Source organism: Xenopus laevis, chromosome 5L (genome assembly GCF_017654675.1).
Source record: "Xenopus laevis strain J_2021 chromosome 5L, Xenopus_laevis_v10.1, whole genome shotgun sequence".
Taxonomy (NCBI): Eukaryota; Metazoa; Chordata; class Amphibia; order Anura; family Pipidae; genus Xenopus; species Xenopus laevis.
Genome location: NC_054379.1, coordinates 112,168,742 through 112,192,418, shown reverse-complemented (window position 1 = coordinate 112,192,418; position 23,677 = coordinate 112,168,742). Strand labels below are relative to the sequence as shown.

Below are 23,677 nucleotides of genomic sequence, written 5' to 3'. Positions count from 1 at the left end.
TTAGGGGCCGATTCACTAAGCTCGAGTGAAGGATTCGAATGAAAAATACTTCGAATTTCGAAGTATTTTTTGGGTACTTCGACCATCGAATGGGCTACTTCGACCTTCGACTACGACCTTCGACTTCGATTCGAACGATTGGAACGAAAAATCGTTCGACTATTCAACCATTCGATAGTCGAAGTACTTTCCCTTTAAAAAAAACTTCGACCCCCTACTTCGGCAGATAAAACCTACCGAAGTCAATGTTAGCCTATGGGGAAGGTCCCCATAGGCTTGCTAAACTTTTTTTGATCGAAGGATTTTCCTTCAATCGTTGGATTAAAATCCTTCGATCGATCGAACTAATGTTTAGCGCTAAATCCTTCGACTTCGATATTCGAAGTCGAAGGATTTCAATTCGAGGGTCGAATTTCGAAGTATTTTTTACTTCGAAATTCGACCCTTAGTGAATCTGCCCCTTAGTGTCCCAGAAGCCTATAGGTTGGCTATTTCAGAGGAGGTTGAGAAAATGGTAGGCATGGTAGTTATTGAAGAATGAAATACTGTGTGGGTGAGCTTGATCAATCTAATAACTAAGATTGGTGGATCACTGGCCCTTTGCAATGATGGTTGAGCCTGATTACACTAATAACTAAGGCTGACAGATCATTGGCATTTTGCAATGATTTCCAAAATGAAATGTTTTGTTTTTTTTTGAAGCTCAGTTGGAGCACTTACTGGTTTAGACTCCTTTGTGCTGCACGTTAGCTGTGATCCCCCACATCTAGCAAAAGAGACAGTCTCTAGTGTTTGTTCACACTCTATCGCCAGGCGACTTTTCCTCTGTAAAGTGCGGATTTTCTTTCGCCAGAGTTGACTTCGCCACCTCAGACCAGGTGAAGTGCTAAAAGAAGATCTTGCTCAATCGTCTGTCACTTACATCATATCCTGGGTGCCGAAAATGCATTAAAGGGGTTGTTCACCTTCAACTAGTTGGTTTCAGATAGATCACCAGAAATAACGACTTTTTCCAATGATCTATTTTCTATGTGTGACGGTTTTTCTAATATTGAAGTGTAAAGTGTCATTTCTCTCCTGAATCAGCTCTGGGAGGGGGGATCGCCGATCCTGTAAACTGTTCTAAATGGATACATTTAGTTGATACATTTCTTATCTTTGTCCCTGCTGAGCAGAATCTCTCGGTTTCTTTACACACAGCTGTTAGAATTGATACAATAGTTGCTAATACTCCAGAGATGCTGCTGAGAAATGTATCAACTCAATGTTGCAAAATTGTAACAGTTCAGAGTCTGCGCCTGAATTACTGAGCTGCCAGACTCAAACACCTATTTCTGGGGAACAATCTAAAAACAACTGAATTGAAAAAAGTGTTTGGAAGGTGAACAACCCCTTTAAAGTTCCAAAAACACTGATGATTTTTCCTTTTTTGAAGCGGGATTGCCTGCAAAAGTCCTAACAAACATTTTTTGGGTAACTGGTTTTCATAATATGTGGAACATTCATTTTACAGTGAGCTCATGTGTAGGGCATTATATTTACTCTCTTGTTTTTATTAAGGTTCCCTGGACATTTGTAATAAAAAGTGTTAACTTCAAGCATTTGCACCAACATTTATAATAAAGACCTCCATACAACCAGTGGCGTAACTAGATATTACTGGGCCCCACAGCAAATTATTTTTCAGGCCCCCAAAATGTTTAGAGGTTGAATTGTTTCTCCAATATTTATTGAAATTGTATATGAATTAGGGCCTCATGGGGCCCCTATACCTCCTGGGCCCCCCTGCAGCCGCAGGGTCTGCTTCCTCTATAGTTACGCCCCTGCATACAACTTTAAATTACCCGCCCTATGCATGCAAATTGACCTAAGCGCAAGATCACTAGTGAATTTTCGCTAGGCACAAATGAATGCTAGCGCATCGTCACTAAGAAACGCTCACACTGCCAAAGTAACGATAGCAAACTGTCGCCAGTTTGTCACCCAGGACGAAACTGTGCATATTAGTGAATTGGTGTAGTCGTAGCACATTTGTGCCTGGCAAACTGGTGCGAGCTGTGCGAAGCTGACGCTGGTGAAAATTCACCCATTAGTGAATCTACCCCCTAGACATTTGATGCTTACCCTATGCCAAGGGTGAATGAACAGGTTGAGAATTTAGGCTGTGCCAGGTATTTAAATATGCTTGATTTTACTAGGGATTATTGGCATATTCCACATACTGACAGTACTAAACATTATCTACCCTTGATAGCTTACATTTCTACCTACTTTTGTTAATGGCCCTCCTGCAGCCATTTAGGGAATGATGGGTATTATTCTTAATCCCATAGCAAATAAACATTTGCCTATATTTCATTGTTAGCACTGGGAAAACGATCTTCATAAAGTACAAGCAGTGGTAGATTCCAACAGAGAAGCAGGGTTGAAAGGCAAGGAATGCAAAAGCCACTGGGGTTCTGGCAATTGGTTAGGTATAGTTCGGGACAGCCATGCTCCAAGCCTGACCAAGTGCAAGGTAAGGCCTGGGTATATGTGGAACAGTGACTGGAAAAAACCCTAGAGAGAAGGTAGCTCTCTCTTGTTTCGTTGTTTTCAGACTAACATCATACAGGTTTGTTCTTGTTTCAGAAGAATAAACTTATAAATAAATATATAGAAATGAAGATAACATTATAAATAATTTGTTTGTTTGCTTATGCTGTTTGTTTGCTGCCTTGTTTTTAGCAAAACCCTGATTAAAACACACCTGCACACCTGACTAAACTTTACACTGGGTGTTGCTGACTCCTCCAGTGAAAATGGTATAAATAAGTGCCTACATACAGTATATTTACTCAAAATGGAGCGTAGCTAAGTACCAAACCGAGTCTTGAATTTAGTTATCATAATATTAATACTAATATATTTGTAAAATCTAAAAACTCCCCCTCTGAATACAGAAAGCACAAAGGTACAAATCAGTGAACTTAATATATACTTATTACAGGGAGCACATTTCCTCAAGTACAATCAAACACATTAGGGTTAATTCTACACCAAAATGAACTACTTCTTTAGCTGGGGCATGCCATTATAAAGTTTCTAGTAACCCATATCTTTCTAAAAGTAAACGAGGCCCCCAAGACTGAAGGGAAAATATGTTTTCTGACTATTATGTTAGACATCAGGACACTCCAGCCTCTATAGATTACATTATTTTATGTTTAAGTTTGTTTATTTTGCACAGTCTATCAATTTACCCAGTTTTTATTTTTTAACTGAACTGTTCCTTTAGGAATACTTTGATGACTAACATGCTGGCTTGAGTATCAGAAAGGGAGCTTAGTTTTTATCTACACCGTCAACATAATTAATAGATGATTCAACAGATGATAGAATATTATTTAGCATTATCCAAGACCCTGCTTTAATATATAAGCTTAATAATATTCTTGGCTGGGTTGCAGATGTTTTAGTCATGTGTTATGATATATCATGTTGCTGCTATCTATTATCTGATATGAGATTGACGCCATAATAAATATCAGCATCCTTATGAAAACATGAAAATGTATCTTCATTGTGATAAACTGCTTGGCAAGCAGTGGGTTAAATGATTCTGCTGTGTTAGTTAGATGTTAGGTGAAACATTCGAATTGCAGTGGTAGGCTGGCACATAAACTGGACTTCACTCCAAAAATAGATGCAAATAAAAAAGTTTTATTGTACAAAAAGAATCATCTCAGAGGGTGGCCTTACGCGTTTCGTGCCTTCTGGGCACTTAGTCATAGGCTAGCCACCGCAATTCGAATGTCTTATATTGCCTCCCTGAGCTGAAGGTCTGGGGCTTGAGCACCTGGACCCCCTGTTGATATTGGTAAGTGTACAGTCTTTACAACTACTGGATATTTTCCCCTTTTTTCTGTATCCCATGTGTTCCCTGTAAAATCGTTAGGTGAAACAGTCAGACAAACAAAGGAACTTCTGGTTCATTTATTAGTACATGTCATGTAAGTCTGTCCTACTCCATGCTTTCTCTCAGCTTAGACAGTAAGAGAAACAGGAAGGAATATGAATCATAAGGCAATGGCAAAACAGCAGGAATGACTATAACAAACAAGGGAAAGTTGTGCTCACCACTAATTTTTAAAACCATTAAAACAACAAGAATGCCCTTAACCAAAATGTCCACACAAGCAGGTTACTACATTCATGCGATACTGATATTCTTGATATCTAGAGGTTATGGGGCCCTATGCCCACAATATAATGGACTTCACTTTAATTGGAGATCAGAAACACTGTAAGTACAATAAATATTGCTGTTGGGTACTATTTTCCCCATAGGCACATATAACACATGCTCTTGGTATTTTTAAACGAGCCTTTTTGTCATTATCTCTCTCAAAAACTCAGAAAAGGGATTATGCAGTAACATGGGCAAAGTTTTTTCAGTCCCCAATCTCACAGCAGAGATCAGGTTTCTTTTATTACTCTAATTGCCCTAGAACAATAAATGCTGACTAGTTTCCATGATTTACGTGACAAACCTTGCAAATACCTTAATTTATTGTTCCGATGTTTATGTGTTGTTTAATGAATTACTATATATTGCTTCCTATACCGTTATGCTAATATGATCATCAAAACTAACTACTGTATAGCAATTTTATATTATTTCAATTAGAATATAAACTGTAATAATAACTGTCATCAACTCTATTTGTTTGCCTTCAAAAAAACAACAAGTTATAATTATTAAGGGATTATGATAGTTTACAGCGTATTCATATATATGTTAATACACAGTAACAGACAGCAATAAATAGAACATAAAACAATATATAAACCCTAACGGTGATTTTTTTTAATGTGAGGTTTCTCTGTAAGCCACATGACACCATGTTTTGAGATCAAAGGATACAATGACTCTCTTATAATAAGATTGCAAAGTGGTACATTTATAAAAAGCATCTTTCATCATGAATGGGGGTTGTTTCTGCTGATGCATATGCAACCAGTGATTTCCTCCTTAAATAAATCATATTGCATATTTCCCATTGCATATTTTATACATTTTACATATTCCCTATTAAAGGACAAGGAAAGTCTAAAATAGAATAATGCTAGAAATGCTGTATTTTGTATACTAAACATAAACATGAACTTACTGCACCACAAGCCTAATCAAACAAATGATTTATGCTTTCAAAGTTGGCCACTAGGGGCTGACATCTTGTAACTTTGTTATACATCTTGGCCTGACCCTGACCCTGCACATGCTCAGTGTGGTCTGGGCTGCTTAGGGATCATCATAAACAAAGCTGCTTAAGTTCTGCATGGCTGGGAAGTAAGGCGGGGGCTCCCCCTGCTGTTCATAAGTATGATTGTTTCCCTGGGACCATCTGAAAATTCCTATCCACAGCAGTAAATGAAGGGAGAATTTCACTGCATACAGTCAGGTTTCTTATAAAAACTGTACACATTTTTTAATTAAAGTATATTGGAGATAGGTTTCTTTTTCATTAAAGAATGTAAAAATGAGATTTTATTGTTTTGCCTTTCCTTGTCCTTTAAAGAAAGTACAGTATAATCCGTTGTACATAGGGTAAATCTCAATATATTTTTATGTGATTCCAAGAATTGTATATACAGTGAAGTATGAGTTGGCCCTTTCAACACCATGGGATATAAACTACAAACACAATAAATCTCAGATTCTGTGCTGCAACCGAGAAGGGATGGTAAATATAACATGGCTGAAAGGGTCTGATGTGCCATTGTGCTCTGCATTTCTCAGAAAGTCTCAACTGTATGGAGATGCATGTATAATTCAGCTTCTCATTCTACTTTGCTGGTATGTGGTGATGTATAAATAATCTAATACAGATCTTAAATGGGTAAGCCACTTTAATATTGTTTGAAATTAATTCAAACATTTCTTTAAAATTTAGAAGACTCTGTTGTGTACAGTACCTTGGAACGATCTAGTGGTGCATTAATAAACAGAAATGTTCTCAATTGTATATAATTCATGCTTAACCAGCCTATATTCCTATAATTGACTTAGGTGCCATGTTCAAATAAAAGGATGATGCTCAAATAAAACTCTATTTGTTTGTGGAGTATAGGTGATGACATAACCAGCAGGGCTAGGCCATTCGGGAAATAATTTCTAGTGATTTGTCCCAGGATGTGTAAATAGCAGGGCTAGTCAGTTGGATAACAGGAGTGGAGGAATGTGGTCAATTAATATTCATACCAGAAGTAAACCATATTAAACAAATATATAATTAAATACTAAACATTAATGCAAGTAATCTGGGGTTCAGCAACACATGCACCAAAGATTATAGAGTTTGGCAACAAATTGAAGCATTTATATGAGCTAGCGATACTAATCTTGTGAAACATAAACTTAACCAAAGTGGCATGCCTCTTAGTGGCTCATTTTCAAAAAGCCTTTCAGCAATGCCAATCCCTTGTCAAAAATGACCATAGACACCGATGTTCTCAAAGTGGAGTGGCTGCTGGTACAAAAGGGCATCTTGATCAACATAATTCTCCCTCTGAAATGAGCACAGTAATGAGATGCTTCTGGGCCATGGGCAACATCTTAACTTATCTTTTGTCTTTCATAGATATAAAAAAATCACATACTGTATGCAGCGAATGACACACCTGCACTTTATTGTACACAATTATAAAAAAGTTTCTTTACTAAAAATGTTGTAAAACACTTTTGTTTTATTGCATGGATATTAGTGAATAAATGATGGCATTGTTTCTAAAAATTACAGCATTACATGCGTCAGTTACTTTTAATTACTGTAAGAATAAGGTTATTTATCTATATCGATATACAGTATATAACTAGATGGAGGCCACAGTATCAATTACATTTACTGTATAACATTTTTCTAGGACTCAGAATAGTGTCTTTGTAAGCAGCAAAAGTTGAAGAACCACAAAGTAGAGGTAGTTGAGAGTTAAGTCCTGGGTGAAAGTCAATAAAATTGACCCAGTGTGACTAATGCCATAGTCAAATTACTTCCTTGAAGAAAAAACCTAGAATGGGTATTATAAGTGCCATACGATCAGAAAAGGATGTCTCATTCCTTCCTTGTATTAAAGCTAGGTAAAAGGTAAAGTTGTCATAGCAAAGAATTGCAGGAAAAGAAATTACCACAATAAGGAAACATGATCCACATCACTGATGTTAGTAGCAGCAATTAAAAAAATACATAAATATATATACATACATACATATAAAAAGATATACAAATTATATTACTGCTCCATACCTTTCGATGCTTCCTCACTTTTACATATGAATGATGAGCAAGTTAGGGGGGAAGATAGGGGAACACCTACTAGCCTCCCCCTGCCTAACCCTCTTGGATTGAACCATGCCTAACATAGGCACTTGATATTGTTGGCAATTTGCACTCCAAAAGAGAGCGCAGAGGCCTGCAGCCATTCTTCAAACACAAGTCTCATAACTAGCATTCCGTATGTAGTGTGTAAGGTGGTCCGACTCAAACCTCCTACAATCTTTGCAAAGCTAACCCTAGCCTGAATTGAATCTGAATTGTCTCTGAAATAATCAAGTTAATTTTCACTATCCCCCTCTCTGCATCTGTCTCTCGTCATTCTCTCTTCATGCATGAGTTGGGAGTCTGATTTTGAATAACAGTTAAATCCAATAAATCTTTTAGCAGGGCTCTGTTTGCCTAGAATATGCATTACAGCTCACTTTTTCAAAATAGCCAGAAATCATGCAGGATATATGCTAAAGCCAGTATTTTGGTAGACTTTGTTTGTACTGAAATCAGTTATTTGAATTAGCTCTAATACAGTTACTAAGAAAGGGACCCCCCATAAGACATATTGGATCTAACTGTCAATGAAAATCTGACACTCAACTCCTGCATGAAGACAAAATGAAGAGAAACAGTTGCTGAGAAAGGGAGATTATTTCAGAAACAGTACAGAATTTTTAATTGATTACATTTGGAAAATATAATGATGAAGCTTATATTAAATGTAAATGTTTTGTTCCAGGTTAGCCTAGCAACCAGGCTTTGTTTTCAATGAGGGAATAGAAGATGAATCGAAAAAAGCCTGGTTAGAAAGATAAGTAATAAAAAGTAACAATAGATTGTTACTTCACAGAGCAATAGCTTTTTGGCTGCCATGATAGCGACCCCCATATAAAAGCTGGAAACAACCAAAAAAGTTCAAAAACTGCAAAAAAAATGCAAATGAAATGTTGGTAAGAATTGGACATTCTATAACAGACTAAAGGGGGAAGTAGACCCCCGTTCTCAACATTACTGAATGAATAAGCGAACATACTTTTTGCATATTGTTATAATTAGGAAATGAGTGACGAGTCAATCTGTCTCGAAATGCAGAAACTTGGTGAAAAGTCAATGAGCATATTTTTTTGCAGCAACACTTTTTGCATCAGCTTTTTTTTCTCTGCAACTTTTCTGTGCAAAATATATTGGTGTCTAAAGAAGGTTTTTCATGGCGACTTTTTTTTTTTGCAGGTGACTTTTTGCAGCAATTTTCAAAAATATTTGCAGATTGCAAAATGCAGAATCCATCAGTTAGGGGCAGATTTACATAGGGTCGAATATCGAGGGTTAATTAACCCTCGATATTCGACTGCCGAATGTAAATCCTTCGACTTCGAATATCGAAGTCAAAGGATTTACCGCAAATAGTTCGATCGAACGATTAAATCCTTAGAAACGTTCGATTCGAAGGATTTTAATCCATCGATTGAACGACCTAAAAATTGTTAGAAAGCCTATGGGGACCTTCCCCATAGGCTAACATGGCACCTTGGTAGGTTTTAGGTGGCGAAGTAGGGGGTCGAAGTTTTTTTTAAAGAGACAGTACTTCGACTATCGAATGGTCGAATAGTCTAACAATTTTTAGTTTGAATCGTTGATCTGAAGTCGTAGTCGAAGGTCGAAGTAGCCAAAACAGGTCGTTCAGATCAAAAAGGCAATCTTGGATGGGGATAAAAGTGTTTCCATGCTACTAAATCACAATAGTTGCTGGGATAGCTCAGGCATACCCGGTGCTACAATATTGATTCAAATAATCAGTTTTATGGTGTAAATGTATTTTGTATGGCATTTATACGAACACAAATTTGTATCCATCTTTGTGCTTAGCACCATGGGGAAGCTTGATAAATGAGGCCTATGAAGTTCAGATTATTTAAGTAACAGGAAATTGACAAATTATGTGACAATAAAAAGTGCAATTTTAACAGCATGACAGGGCCATAAAAAAACCCAAGTGCACTTCAATAAAAACTGAAAAAGATTTGCTGAAAGCTTGTAAGCTTACATTTTGGTGACTATGAATAATTTAAAAAAGGCAACTGGCATCACACAACCATTCTCTATGGACTAACAATATATTGTACAGGCAGACATTATATAGTTAAATAAGTATTCATCATGTACTAAAATGAATTTTAAACTAATTTATAAACAGGTGTATCATGTTGCTGATTCACAATTCTGTGATTCATTGGAGGTGGAGGGGGAACATGTTGCGATGATGATAGGGGTTATCATCCAAAAGATCCTGGACTAAGATGAATGGGGCCATATGCTCATGCAAAAAGAATTTCAGCAAACACTATAGCCTAAGGCATTCTAAACATTCCTTAAATGTGGGTTGTACTGAATGAGTCAACACATAATTTGTAAGTGTTTCAAGAGAGGCAGAATTGTGGTTGTTTTTTATCTTAAAGGAGAAGCAAAACAAGCAGAAAACCCAAGCTTAAAAGGGAAGCCCCCCAAACATTGACTTGTTTTGCTTATTTCAATAAAATCACTCTAATTAACTTTACAACACATGTTTTATCGGTTTTAGTAATTTGTAAAAGAATTTGCAAATCTCTCAATTGCTGTATTATCTGTTCCCAGTAAGAGAGCGTATCAGCTCCAGCACAGCTAAGACTGCAGTTCCTGCAATGTCTTGCACACTTCTGTTGTTATCCTTCTTCTCAGTAGTGTTAATCACAGAAAATGCAAAGTATTGTCGGAATTGGAGATCTGGCTGGAGGAGAGCTAATAACTTATATAGCAGGAGTAATTTACAAAATGCAAGCACAGTAATGGTCACGGAATCTTTGCTTCAACGGAAGCCATTTATCTAAATTCGGGACATGTTTAGATATTAGATAAATATCTGGAGAGATTTCTGGATCTTTGTTTTCTAACTTATATGTGGCGATTTAAATCTAATTGCTGATTGATATTTATCTCCAATGTTAGTAAACATGCCCATTGCTAAACACACTGGTTGCACTTTTGCATAGCTGCATTGGAAGACCCATTTACTCGATTTTTCGAGGTTGAGAAAAAAAAAACCCACAAGCACAAAAAAAACCTGTGGACATACTGTCATCTATGCTATTCTGAATTCTCCCATGCAGATTAGGGGCTATTCTTTTGGCAGAGCAAACCAACTGGCAGCCAAAATAGAGTTAGAAACTTAGGTTGAGGGGTATCTGCTGTGCATAATGAATGGGTGGTCAAATTATGGCTATCCATATTCAGACTGCACTGGATTTTGTGCAGTTTTATACTAGGTAGCTACATTAAGGGCTAATTATCAATTCAGCATTGTGTTTTTAGATGTTTCTGGCTTTAAAAAAATCTGAACAGGCAGATAATTTATATCATATGAATTATAAATCAAACTGGTGAATACATATAAGTAAATATTTAAATAAGGAATAAGGAAATAAGGAAATAATCTAGGATAATCTAAGGAACTAAGATCTAACTGTATCAGGAAGAAGTGAGGGAGGAAAAGACTTGGATCTGTCCATTCATTGGTTGATGCAACCTAGCATGTATACCTACCCACGGGGTAGAACCATGGGGGCAGATTTTAATACTAACATTGTGAGTTCCAAATGGAATATTTTTCATGAAAAGGCTATATTTTTGTTTTAAATATGGATTTATGTAATCTATGCTTATGCAAACCTGCAATATTCAGGGGTATAATTCCTCTTTACAGAGGGTGATGAGGAAGTGGAAGAATAATATAAATTATGTGCATATCTATGAATAATCATAAAATTGCCTCCTATAAATTGTCAGGAGATAGTTGTTTAGCTCGGAACAGTACAGTCGTGCAACATATGATATCTAACCTCAAGATGACTAACTTTCCCAGCAATATAACAGCATTGCAACACCAAAGGAGCTGGGAGTGCCAACCTGTCCCTAATACACCCACACATATATTCTATATGTTGCCAACACAACAACTTGTTAACTAGAGGTAAACATTAACCAGTACTTATATTTAATAACGCAAATAAATTTAAAAAAAGGTTTTAAGGATTCAAAAATATTCAACTAGTAACTATTAACAGGTAACTAAAGGTAACGTCTACTTGTAATAGAAAATATGAGTTATTAATACAACATTAGAACTGTTGTTTGACGTCAGGTACGGTATTTTCAAGTGATAATGTAAGATAATTGAAATCAGCTTCATGCTAAAGGTTGAAAGATAAATGTGAATTAGTACAGACTTTTTCTAATTTCTAGTTCATGTATAGTATGGCTAGTCTGTGACTCTGGTGCTATTATAGCTACCACAGCCAACAGTGCTCTATATTAAAGGTAATCGGAAATGTTGTTCTAGATACATATAATGGTATTTATAATGTATATGTATACATTTGTATGCATTTTCATTATATTAACACTAGGGGGCAGATCTATCAAGGGTCAAATTTACAGTTTATGGAAGTTTATAAAAACTCCAATAAACTCGGAAATTCGAAGAAATATCAAAATTTATAAAAAAAAATTAAATCATCCTGCAAACGCAAATTGAGTTTGAATCGAATTAGAGTCGAGTTTTTTTTCACAAAAAAAAATGATTTTTTTCAAAAGTTCACTAAATGACTACAAAATGATTGTAGGGGGTCCCCCGTAGGCTAAAACACCAATTCGGCAGGTTTTAGATGGCGAATAGTCAAATTCAAATTGTTAAAGGGACAGTACATAAAATATTTGAAATTTGAATTTCAAATTTTTTTTAAACTCAAATCGAATTTGGACTATTCCCTAGTCAAATTACACTTTAATAAACTTGAAATTTGAATTTAAAAATTCGATAAATCTGCCCCTTGGTAATAGTGTGAAGGGAAACACTTTTCCAGAAAATGCTCCCCACCTCTATAGATCGTAAGCCATGCAGGCAGGGTCCTCATGATTAACTACATTGGTTTGTCTGTATATCAATAATGTATTATAAATAAATATTTATTATAAATAAACGTATTATATGGATAAGACTGATTCTGTGTTAAATGTCAAAACTTTTCTTTTCCTTTTTTGGTATTTTTTTTACCATGATCACTTTGCTCATTTATGCACCCCCCCCCTCCCCGTGTATAGAGACTCTCAAAAAGGCTGGTACCATATGTTGCCAAGCAACATGTTTTTCTCATTGTCCTATATAGAACAGGGAAACTTTGGGGGAAATAAAAATAATAGGCAATATGGAAAAGTATGTGTAATGTGCAAAATGATTTCTTTGCACAAATGAATTTTCCTTTGTGGAATCTTAATTTAGCATTTGTGAACCTGGAAACTGTTAAGCAACCCCAAATTACAGTGCAAGAAAGATTGTAAATGTTATAGTTTGACCAGTGCGTAACGTATGGAATAAAACTTCTTACTAAAAAAAAGTTATTTTTACTCCAAAAGAGAACACCACCTTTAGCAGGCCTTAAAAGTGTGCTATGCACAATTAAAAAATTTGAAGCAATGGAGAATATTATATTGTAACAATGTGATGTTTTCTTTTTATTTCTTCTTATTTTTCAGATTAAATTTTCCACACAGACTTTACTTGGTGTGGCAGTCAAGTCATTGACATCCTGCGCCAAGGAGTCTACATTCTATAGCAGATATGTTGTGAAACCACACCCTATACCAGCCCAATGCAGTGTTTGCAGCGTGGCAGTTGAGCATTAGGACTATCAGAATTCAGAATGGGTTTGTAACAGATTGCTTGGTAAAGGGCTAAAATTAGAATTAATGTAAATAACAGAGAAGCCATGTTATACTGACAGTTTCCTACTATGACAGCTAATATGAACATCATGCTATTAACAATTAGTACATTGGTGAAAAGTTGTTCCTCTACAGACCCTTCGAAAATATTGTGGGGACAATATATAAATGAGTGAAAAGGCATTTCCTACAACTTTCTCCAAATATTATCCCTCCCCACCCTGCCAAAACAAGTTCATGGGATGCAGTGCCTTGAACAAGTATTTATCCCCTTGGACTTTTTACATTTCTGTGTTACAACCAGGAATTAAAATGCATTTAGTCAAGATTTTACTATTTGAGTTAAACAGTGTACTTTTACATCTGAAAAATGCAAACATTTTTTAATATTTTAACACAACAAAGCAGACCATGTTTTAAGAGAAACAGTTTGCTAATCTCTGTTTATATCCTGTATTGTTATCTAATGTTATGATTCAATATTTAGGTTAAAAAGCAGCATGGAACCCCCACAGGAATTTTTTTCTCTTCTGTCAGCTCTATTTTATATATACAGTATGTAGTTCCTTATCGCAACACTGAAACTAATGTTCTCAAATTACTAAATTACTCAATTTCTCAAATGGAGTAAAACATTGGGACCAGCTTTATTCTTGGTATAGATATTGCAACGGTGTCTCTGTCAGTAACAGCATGTCAATTTGTTGGCTTACATCATTTTGTATATGCAGGACCCAAAAATAGTAAAGATTACTGTGACCATCCTGTTTGAATATATGCAAATCTGCTGTTCCAGTTATTATAGGCATAAAGCATGTTTGTTAGGCAGTGTATGCTGCACAGTGTGAAAAATTAAAGAGTAGCAGAAACGTGCATAAAAAATGAAAACCTCCCCAACAGGCATATCCCTTCTATCATTTCCCATATTTATTTACTGTACATTACAAGGAATGTACCATGCAGGACCAGGGTGAAATCTGAATGGCCTAACATTACCTTTAGAAGGGCATGGTAAATGAATTGTGTGAAGTTTTACTTATATCTCTGCATTCCCCAGAACACATATTCCTTTCAACATTCTCAACATTCCCCTTTGTATAAATAAGCCTACGGGAAATGCGATGAGCTAAAACTTCTGCGCCCCCACATAAACCAGCACCATGTATAATACATTGAAATAAACATAAACCAATACCATAAGCATAATTAGTGATGGAAAGTATATTTGTACTTTTTCAGCTGACTTGCCATATTTTGTGTTTTAGTCCTCTAGGCTTCCCTTACTTATAATGGCACAATGGCACTGACAAGGGCAAATAATTTTCCATTGGCCTTTTGATTTCTGTTGGTCTAACGGTACCTAATCCAACAGTAAACTCTCAATGATGTGCAGGTATTTGCAGCGCTTACTGTCAGTTCGCAAAATGATTGTTGACCGGGTAGTACTACAAAGAACCCAGTTTGGAACATTTTACCACAAACAACTAACTGCAAAAGGGGATCTAGACCAAATAATTGGATGAATGGAAACTTGGAGTGGGTGTCTGAACATTTTTGCTATTTATATTAATTCCCTAGTTGGGATTTCTGTGATTTCTGAGATATTTGCATTATTCAGACTGCTAATACCAGGCTTTCTCTTGTCAGTGTTAATGAACCAACTTGTTTAGTGGGTTACATAATAAATGGCACAGAGTTTGCTATAGGTCTAATCACCCATTGGCCCGTTGTCTAAAAGCTAACACCTTCTTGGTTGCTATGAGTTGTTCCACCTAGGTAAATTGTGTGCCTTTACTTACATATGTGTGTATGTAGGCAGTGCATTGTCAGTAAGGATTGCTGACACTCAACCCTTAAAGAGATCTGTGAGCATAAAGCCTGATATTTACTGTACAAAATTGTCTAAAACTGCTAATCCCTGAGAAACTACTAAAAATAGAAAGTTATTGTAAATTGCAAAAGGGCTTAGAGAAGCACCCTGAGTAAGTTTAATTATTTCTTTTTTTTTTGGTTTAGATCTCCTCTACATGCTTTACAATCATTTCAGTATGATTAACGTGACTTTGAGAAGCAAGGAAGTAATAAATAAGGGCAAAAGTACTTGGACATATGCAAATGATTGTTTGTTGAACAGCTGTAGAGGTAAAAGGACAAGAAAAAATGACTCATGTGTGAAGCCACGTCTCAAATCTGTAAAAAGATTTCTAAGTGTATAGAGTGAAACATATTGGTTCATTCCTCGTTTCATTAGTTGGTCAAAACTGAACTCCTTGTCATTATGGGCACACAAACATTACTATGGCTTTTCCTGAACTTAAATTTGACTGTTCCTTTATTTTGGCAATGGCGGTTTACCTGCAATGGCTGAATCCATTTATTATTATTATTGTTTCAGGCCCAATGTAGCATAAAATGCTTTAAAAACTTCTCCAAATAAAACCACTGAGCTAATAAAAATAGTTGCTAGATCTGTAATTGGGATCACATTAAAGCACAATTAAAACCAACCCAGTTGTATTGTCACGAACATGGATTTAATCTGGGTTAGTTAGCATCACTTACCTGGCACAGGCCTTAACTATAACGGAAAGGCAAATGAAGAGCAGCTTATTTTAAAAAGTTGAATTCTTCAGATGAAGCCAACGTATATGTTTTTTCTTTGTACCATTATGTGGGTGCAACAGGCAGACAGGGAACACTGGGGAGACAGAGTATCTGCAGGACAACCACCATCTGACCAAAGGTCAATGGAGGGCAGTGCTGGGTGTTAGAAAACTGACACAAGGTTTCCACAAATCAGCAGTTTTCTGGAACCACTTGGATGACCACGCCCCAGAGGCTACTAATTTAACCCTTTTGCTTGTCGCCTATGAATGAGGGAACACATGGGAATGAAGGAGCAGATTTAAAAAAATGCCCCTTCCCTCCCAACCTAGAAACATACCGGGGTATGGAATGAATAATATACAATATGTCACTTTTTATCCACAAAATGTAAGTTCTCTCTTGCTGGACAAGACTATTGGTTGGTCAAAATCTTTGTGTAACTTGAATTAATGTTTTCTTCAACAGAAAAAAACATGAGTGTCTTACTCATTATACACGTTGTGCACCATCAGATCCATTCTAATGAAAAATACAGGGTGATGTGCTTAACTAAGGTCTCTTCCAGATAAATATTGAACTGGAACAAGGATGAGGTAGAGCACACTCTTCAAAGGTTTTCCAATGATAGCCTGGTGCAGAGAGTAGAGGGTACAGCAACCCCCAAACAGATACTTCAAGTAAAGATACACTGGCACACAGGGCAATTGCAGTGCAGTGTTACCCCTTGCTATTTATTTGTGCACGTCCGCACAAATAAAATAGCAAGGGGTAACCCTGCACTGCAATTGCCCTGTGTGCCAGTGTATCTTTACTTGAAGTACCAGATGAACATTGACACAGCAATGGCAAAAAACTGGCAAATGCATCAGGAGTATCATGCAATCCAATCCATGTTGCAATGAATGAGCATTGGGCTGACAAATGTAGGTGTTAAATTGCACGAGTGCAGTTGCCCAGAGCAACTAACCAGCCTTTAGTTTTAAACAGTATTTTACTACAAACTGGAAATCAAAGTAAAATCCTGTTTGGTTGTTCATGAAACAACACTTGTGCACTTAAACAACTGCATTTTTATATCAGCCCTGAGAACTTTATATGTACCTGCTCATTAGTGACTGTTGCTCCAGATTTTGTAAGGACCCAATACAGTTGTTATAAGCCCAAAAATCTATTCACATTGGTTGCAAAGTTGTATTATCTCTAGCACAAAATATTACAATTACAATAAAACAATACAAGCACATTAGCACCCAACATAATAATGGAATAGCACATAAAACCTGCCTTTGTCATAGCAAACAATACTCCAGACCCAATCCATTAATTAATAAACAAGCTGTATTGAACTCACCTGGCCCCAGCGCATTAACATTTACGTGTATTGGCCATTATCCTATCTCAAGTCTCCTACAGATTAGAATTGTCTTTGTTCTAATCCGCGCATCTCTCAAGGCCAAAAAGTAAGTCTATAATTTTGTTTATTAGCTCACAGACACAAACGCACATGCACACACCAGCCCTGCCAGAAAAGAAGAAATTAGTTTTATTAACTGAAGCTCCTCCAAATCCCCTGTATGATTCCAGACTAGCAGCTGCCAGCCATCACTGAAACATGGTATATTAGTGGCTTTCAAACTACAGACATTATTTAAGATAAAGAAAATACTCAGTATACAGGAAACCAGCACTTAATACAAGCAAGGGAAGGGGGCACAGAAAAAAGGAAATTACAAAGTGTTGTTTGATAACATATTTTATCATTTACATAATTAAATACACAAATTGTAATAAATATGCACTGCAGAAAGTGTTAGTTCAGCCATATACACAATTTAAAACAAGCAAAAACAACTATGTGAGTGGTTCCCTAATTCTAGACTAATGGATTTATTTATCTTGCACTGTAAAAAAGCATTGAGCAGATACTTTACACATCACCATCTGATGCAGTTGTAAATGAGACCAATAGGGTCCCCAGAGGAACAAAAGGAATGCAAACAGAGGTTCCGATTACAAAAGGTTGCCTCCAGTAGGTGAATCACCTTTAGGGACCATATGGATCGAGAAGAATGCATGATTAAAATTAAGACACACAAGAACAGGAACAACCAGCACATTAAAGATTAGATTGATCTCACAATTAGTCAAAGCTTTTTTTTTTTTTAGCTCTCAGTTTTGTTAATATTATTTCCAGTTATATAGCAATGAAATGTATCTATCTATCTATCTATCTATCTATCTATCAATAAAAATACACACTCTTTTTGCTAAATATTTTTATGGTGACGTGCATCCACTAGATGGCACATCCAGCATGTCACATGTTTAGAACCTCAACTGCTGAAAATACTGGAGCTGAAGTCATTTGCACCCAATAACTATTTAGGAACTCAATTTGAAAGGCTAGACTTCTCTTTACATGCTTTTCAAACAGTGTTGCTTGATCTGGTGAGGAACTGCCTTTGGTAAGGGACTTTAGGCTGAAAAGAAGCATTGGCAGCTCTAGTGCAACAGCTGAAGGGCCACAGTTTAATATCTCTATACCAAATGCAGAAAATACAGGAATGTCCCTTAATAATGTCACCCCCTGCTAAAAGGTTAGACTCACAAACATACAGAGACGCAATCCATTTTCTGGAAAGTTCCAAATTATGGGAAGGCCATCTCCCTTAGACTCCATTTTATCTAAATAATTACAATTTTTAAAAAATGATTTCCTTTTTCTTTGTTACAGACAACGATAGAATGAATCCTTATTAGAAGCAAAAGTCTATTGGGTTTATTTAAAGTTTACATGATTTCTTAGTATGGAGAACCAAATGACGGAATGATCCATTATCAGGAAAACCCCAGGTCCCGAGCATTCTGGATAACTGGTCCCATACCCGTACTACATATTTTTGATCTGTTATCTAAAATGCTTGGAAACTGGGGTTATCTGTGTATGCAGCCTTAGGAATTTTAGTGCCTTTTCTTGGTTATTTTCTTCACTTGGATTAATTTACAGTTGTGCCTGGTGAGCATGTTGGTCATATAATATGGATGCTGCACTTTTATACCTATGCTAAGTGCTATATCCTGGAGGCTTTCTATCAATCTGCAGTGGTTCCCATTAGATTTGTATGTAGTTTATAAAATAGATCCATTCCATCACATTTTATGGCAGTGCTAATCTCAGTGCCCCATGCCACCCCACAATATATGAATATTTTATTTACTAATAAACCCATGCAATTGATCTCCATCCTAGAGTACAATGGAAGCACCACATTTAGGGAATAACTGGAACTAGTCCTGTAATTAATGATTAGCTGTGCCAGACTTCAAAATACACTGATGCTTGATAAATACATTCTGATAATTGCTCAGTCATTAAAGCAGAATTAATCCAGATGGAATTTATGTTAATATATTTCTAAATATTACGTCATTCATTATTTAGCTCCAGCAGTTATTGCTAACACTTCCACTGCTGAACTGCTGGAATGAGCCGGGACTTGTATACTGTTCTCTGAGAAAATGGAGTGTGCTTAGAATCATAGAGGAGAGAGACTCTGTTCATTTATAATCTGGAATGTGAAGAGATGTCTATGAAGTGAATTTAGGCACTTGAGGATAAATGCATATTAAAAGATATATAAGAATATATATATATATATATATATATATATATATATATATATATATATATATATATATATATATATATATATATATATATATGTGTGACTTCCAGTATAGACTATATTAGAAGAGGCTGTGGTGCTCTTTGGTGCCTTTTTTTATTCCCGAAATGAAAATGTTGGGTTCAAAGCATTTACATATTGAATGCGACACTATTTAAACTGAGTAAGATGTTTCATTTTCCACATTAGAAAGTGTTCGGGAAGATCTGAGAGCACCGGAGCTATGCTAGGATATATGATAACAAGATGTAACTTCCATTTCTCCCTTTTTTAACAACTTTAAATTTAAATTGTGTGATACTAAAGTCGATGGGATATGGCCGCTGGCTTCCCCTATTTCCAGGTTTAAATCACTTTCGGTCCTAATCTGTTTCAATCAGCAAAAAGAAATTGCTTTGGATGGAACGGTGAGTCCAAGGTTATTTGTATGTAAGGTGGATGCTTCCATCCCAATAGGGTTGCTCTTTGTTACCTTCTCATCAAGACTCTGCTCAAATCAGCAAAGTCCCAGACTGTTTATTTATAGAGGGCTCTAGATCATTCCCTGCTGATGTGGATAATATTCACACCATTACTGCAATCCATCACTAATAAAGAGTTCTGAGTAGCAATACCACATTAAAGGCAGTGCATGATAGCAGAGATCATTTGTATTGTAAAAAGACTGATATCGCATATTAAGGCATATATATAGGCAAATGTAAAGCAATTTCAAGAGCAGACAAATAGGTGAAAAGAGACAAACTAATCACAGCTCTTTTTATTTCTGTGTATGTTTGCTTAGATCTCTTAGGTGTGTATTAGAACATTGTGCTGTCTTGGGCCCTCAGCTGCCAAATATATTCCATTACCTATTTCAGTCTTTATGTCACCTTTTTACCTCTTCCCTGAATCATTAAGAACACTTCAAGTAAATAAAATAGCCTTAAAGTGTGTAATTTTAATTATTTACACACACACATGCCATTATTACTAAGGTGGTCATTTACTAACAATCACATTTTCTTTCCACAAAAAAAAAAGCATGGTGTAAAAACCACTAATAAGCATGGTGTAAAACCACTGAAACCACCAATACAAAACTTCACCAGGTAAAAGTTGTCGTGGTCCTATAGAAGTCAATTGGAGCTGCGCTGAGCCTGTTGGGCCGCTCTAAATCAATTCAGATTTTCTTTTTTTTTCTGCTAGAAATTGTCAGAAAAACTAAAATTTTAGAGAGTTTTTGAGGTCAATTGTAAGCAGCTTTTCAGTTGGTAGGGTCTTTGTCATATTTTCTTTAGTTTTATATAGTTTTTTTTAATTATTTGCCTTTTTCTTCTGATTTTTTCCAGCTTTAAATTGGGGGTCACTGACCCCATCTAAAGACCCTAATCAAATGCTCTTTAAAGCTACAATTGTATTGTTATTGCTACTTCTAATTATTCGTCTTTCTATTCAGGTCTCTCCTATTCATTTTATAGTCTCTTATTCAAATCAATGCATGGATGCTAGGCAGGCCCGGATTTGTGGAAAGGCCACCTAGGCCCGGGCCTAGGGCGGCAGGATTTTAGGGGGGCGGCATGCTGCCCAACCACACCTACATTGGTTCAAAAACACTGGGGATGCGCTGGAGATACAATCATTTTTTAAATTTCCCCATTGATGATGAAAATTTGCACGAATAAAGGGGAGGGGGCAGGGGCGACAAACGGCAGTGGGCCTAGGGGCGCCCTCTATGTAAATCCGGCCCTGATGCTAGGGTAATTTGGGCCAAAGCATCCATATTGCTGAAACTGCTAAGTGGAGAGCTGTTAAATAAAAAGCTAAATAACTCAAAAACCACAAATAATAAAAATGTAAAACCAATTGCAAATTGTCTCAGAATAACAACCTTTTCATCATACTAACAGTTCATTTAAAGGTCAACAAACCCGTATAACTTTTGTAGAAACTGGTAGAATTAACCACTGTCGCAGAACATAGGGGACTTGTAGTTGTACACTTAGGGGCCTATTTATCATGCTACATCAAACATTGGAAAAGCAATTTGCAGGTAAAACTTTGCCCCTGTAGAATGCCTAAATAAATACTAGAATACTTAATGAATCAGACTTACTTTTTTTTAAAGAACTGGGCCTCAGTAAGAATGACTTATAACACCCCCTAAAATACATTAAAGTAAGTATACAGTATGCTTAATCCCAGATATAGTTAATGCACAAAAAGCTGATTATTTTTACTGTTGAAAGCCTAGACTATAAGATGCATCTTGGGTGTTTTTGATGAAGTGGGAGCAGTTCATTGGTTGCAGATAAACTGGTATATTCTGCCCTCTTGAGGCTGAAGTTCAGTATGTTGGAAACTACCACTATATACTATCTATTAGGATAGGAGTAAAGCTGCTATATTCATTTAGTTCCAGTTAGAGTACTATCACATTTGTGCAGTGCTTTACAGAGATTATGGGGGGAATGTAATAAAAGTCAGTAAAGGAAAAAATATTCGCAATGCGAAAAGTTATGCCTCTTTGCGAACAAATTTGCCTTTGTGCGAATTTAATATAGCTTTTGCAAACCCGGAAACTGTTTAGCGACCACTTCCGACAGCGGAAGAAGCTTTGCGAATTTTATAGTTAGCACCTGTTTGCTCCAAAAGATTTCGACACCTTCAAGGACTTCTTAAAAGTGGGCAATGCGCAATTAAAATTTGCAATGTAATAACAGTTTAAGGAAGAGTATTACATTGAGAAATGAGACTTTTTATTCTTATTTGTGCTAATTGTTTTGCTCTTTGCGACTTTTATTACATTCCCCTATATAAGTCATTTACATCAGTCCCTGTTCGGGTGGTCCCATTGACATTCCCACACAGTAGGGTTACTTTTATCAGGAGCCAGTTAACTTGCATATATGTCTTTGCAGTTTGTGAACAAACCAGCCAGGGAACCCAGAGGAAACTCACGGTGATGCGTTATCAATAGTTGCCCAAAGTTGCCTCAGTGAGGCAATTTCAGGCAACTATTGAAAACGCATCGCCCTGTGTGCATTAGCGCAGGCAACTTTTCATTGTAGCCTATGGGGAAAAACGCTGAGGCAGTTCAGGGAGATAGTTGCTCAAAAGACAAGGAGATTAGTAGCCAGGCGACAAAATCTCCCTGAATCTCCTCGTGTGTCCTTACCCTAAGGAGATTCCTTATCTGCATTCTTGTTTTATTGTTTTCACTATAAGTGCTCTGGAATTTGTGTGTTTTTTTTTAGAAAAGATAGCTTCTCAATCCAGTTAGTTAAAATAGAATTGAGACCACAGTTCCAGAAGCACTGACTTCTCCTTCTTTGTGGGATCCCGCAGTTAGTAAAACAATCAGCTAGAAAATACGGGACTTCTCCACCCTTCTACCAATTTCCTTTTCTTACCTTTTCTTGGAATCAGAGAATCACTTATTAATTCATAAGTGAATTAATCACAATCTGGTGGCACTTTATCACCCTTATTGGTGTTTTAGTTGGTTTTTAGTATTTCAATAATCAATTAATGTTAAATGAATTGTTCATGAGTTAGAAATTACCAAGCATATACAATATTTAAAAGAAAAATCAAATGTGTCTTAGTTTTACTCTATTTAATGCTATTTAATTGAGGTTAAGCACGAGCACTTTGTGGGACGAATTATTAAGGGGGGAACCAACAGATATAGAATCACGAGATTAAATGGTTTAATTGAAATCAAATTACATAGTGATTACATATAACCTTTTGTGTGTTTTTTCTGATCAAAAAGACAGGGATACTTTCTTTCTTTTCTCCTATGCAATCAGAGGTACCATCATGGTGCACCTCATGCAGTTTAGCTGCAATCATTGGAACAATCATCAGGGGCCTGTCTGTCCTCATGCTTTGTTGCATATGCTTTCATCTCTATGTACTTGCATGCAAGTCTCATGACTGCCTTGCAAGCACTTTAATTTAACAAATGTATTTGACGATTCACTATCAGTCATAGCTAGAAAATGACATAGGAGTATATGATTTTATTCATATGGAACAAGACAAACACAGCAGCACTGTACTCTGAGTGATGGGCACCAGTTCTTAGAAATATTATGCATTGACCATTATTTTTACAATACAGATGACCACTTTTATTATACGTGGCACCTTGTATTATTCTTACTGATTCTCAGTATTATAAGAAAAGAGCACTGTGTTTCTATTGTGTATTCCTTAAAGGCATCCTGTCATCGGAAAACATGTTTTTTTCAAAACACAGTTAATAGTGCTACTCCAGTCACATGACTTGGGGCAGCTGGGAAACTGACAATATGTCTAGCCCCATGTCAGATTTCA

At 36.3% G+C, this 23,677-nt stretch overlaps 1 protein-coding gene across 1 annotated transcript in view; it reads right to left on the bottom strand.

The window, feature by feature from the left end:
• The window catches only part of LOC121393931 (zonadhesin-like), a 55,738-nt gene extending 32,514 nt beyond the window's left edge, over positions 1-23,224 (bottom strand). The window contains exon 1 of the mRNA XM_041563783.1: positions 23,122-23,224. Within this exon, the coding sequence (XP_041419717.1) occupies positions 23,122-23,224 (103 nt within the window). The remainder of the gene's footprint in view (positions 1-23,121) is intronic.
• Positions 23,225-23,677: the final 453 nt, after the last annotated feature.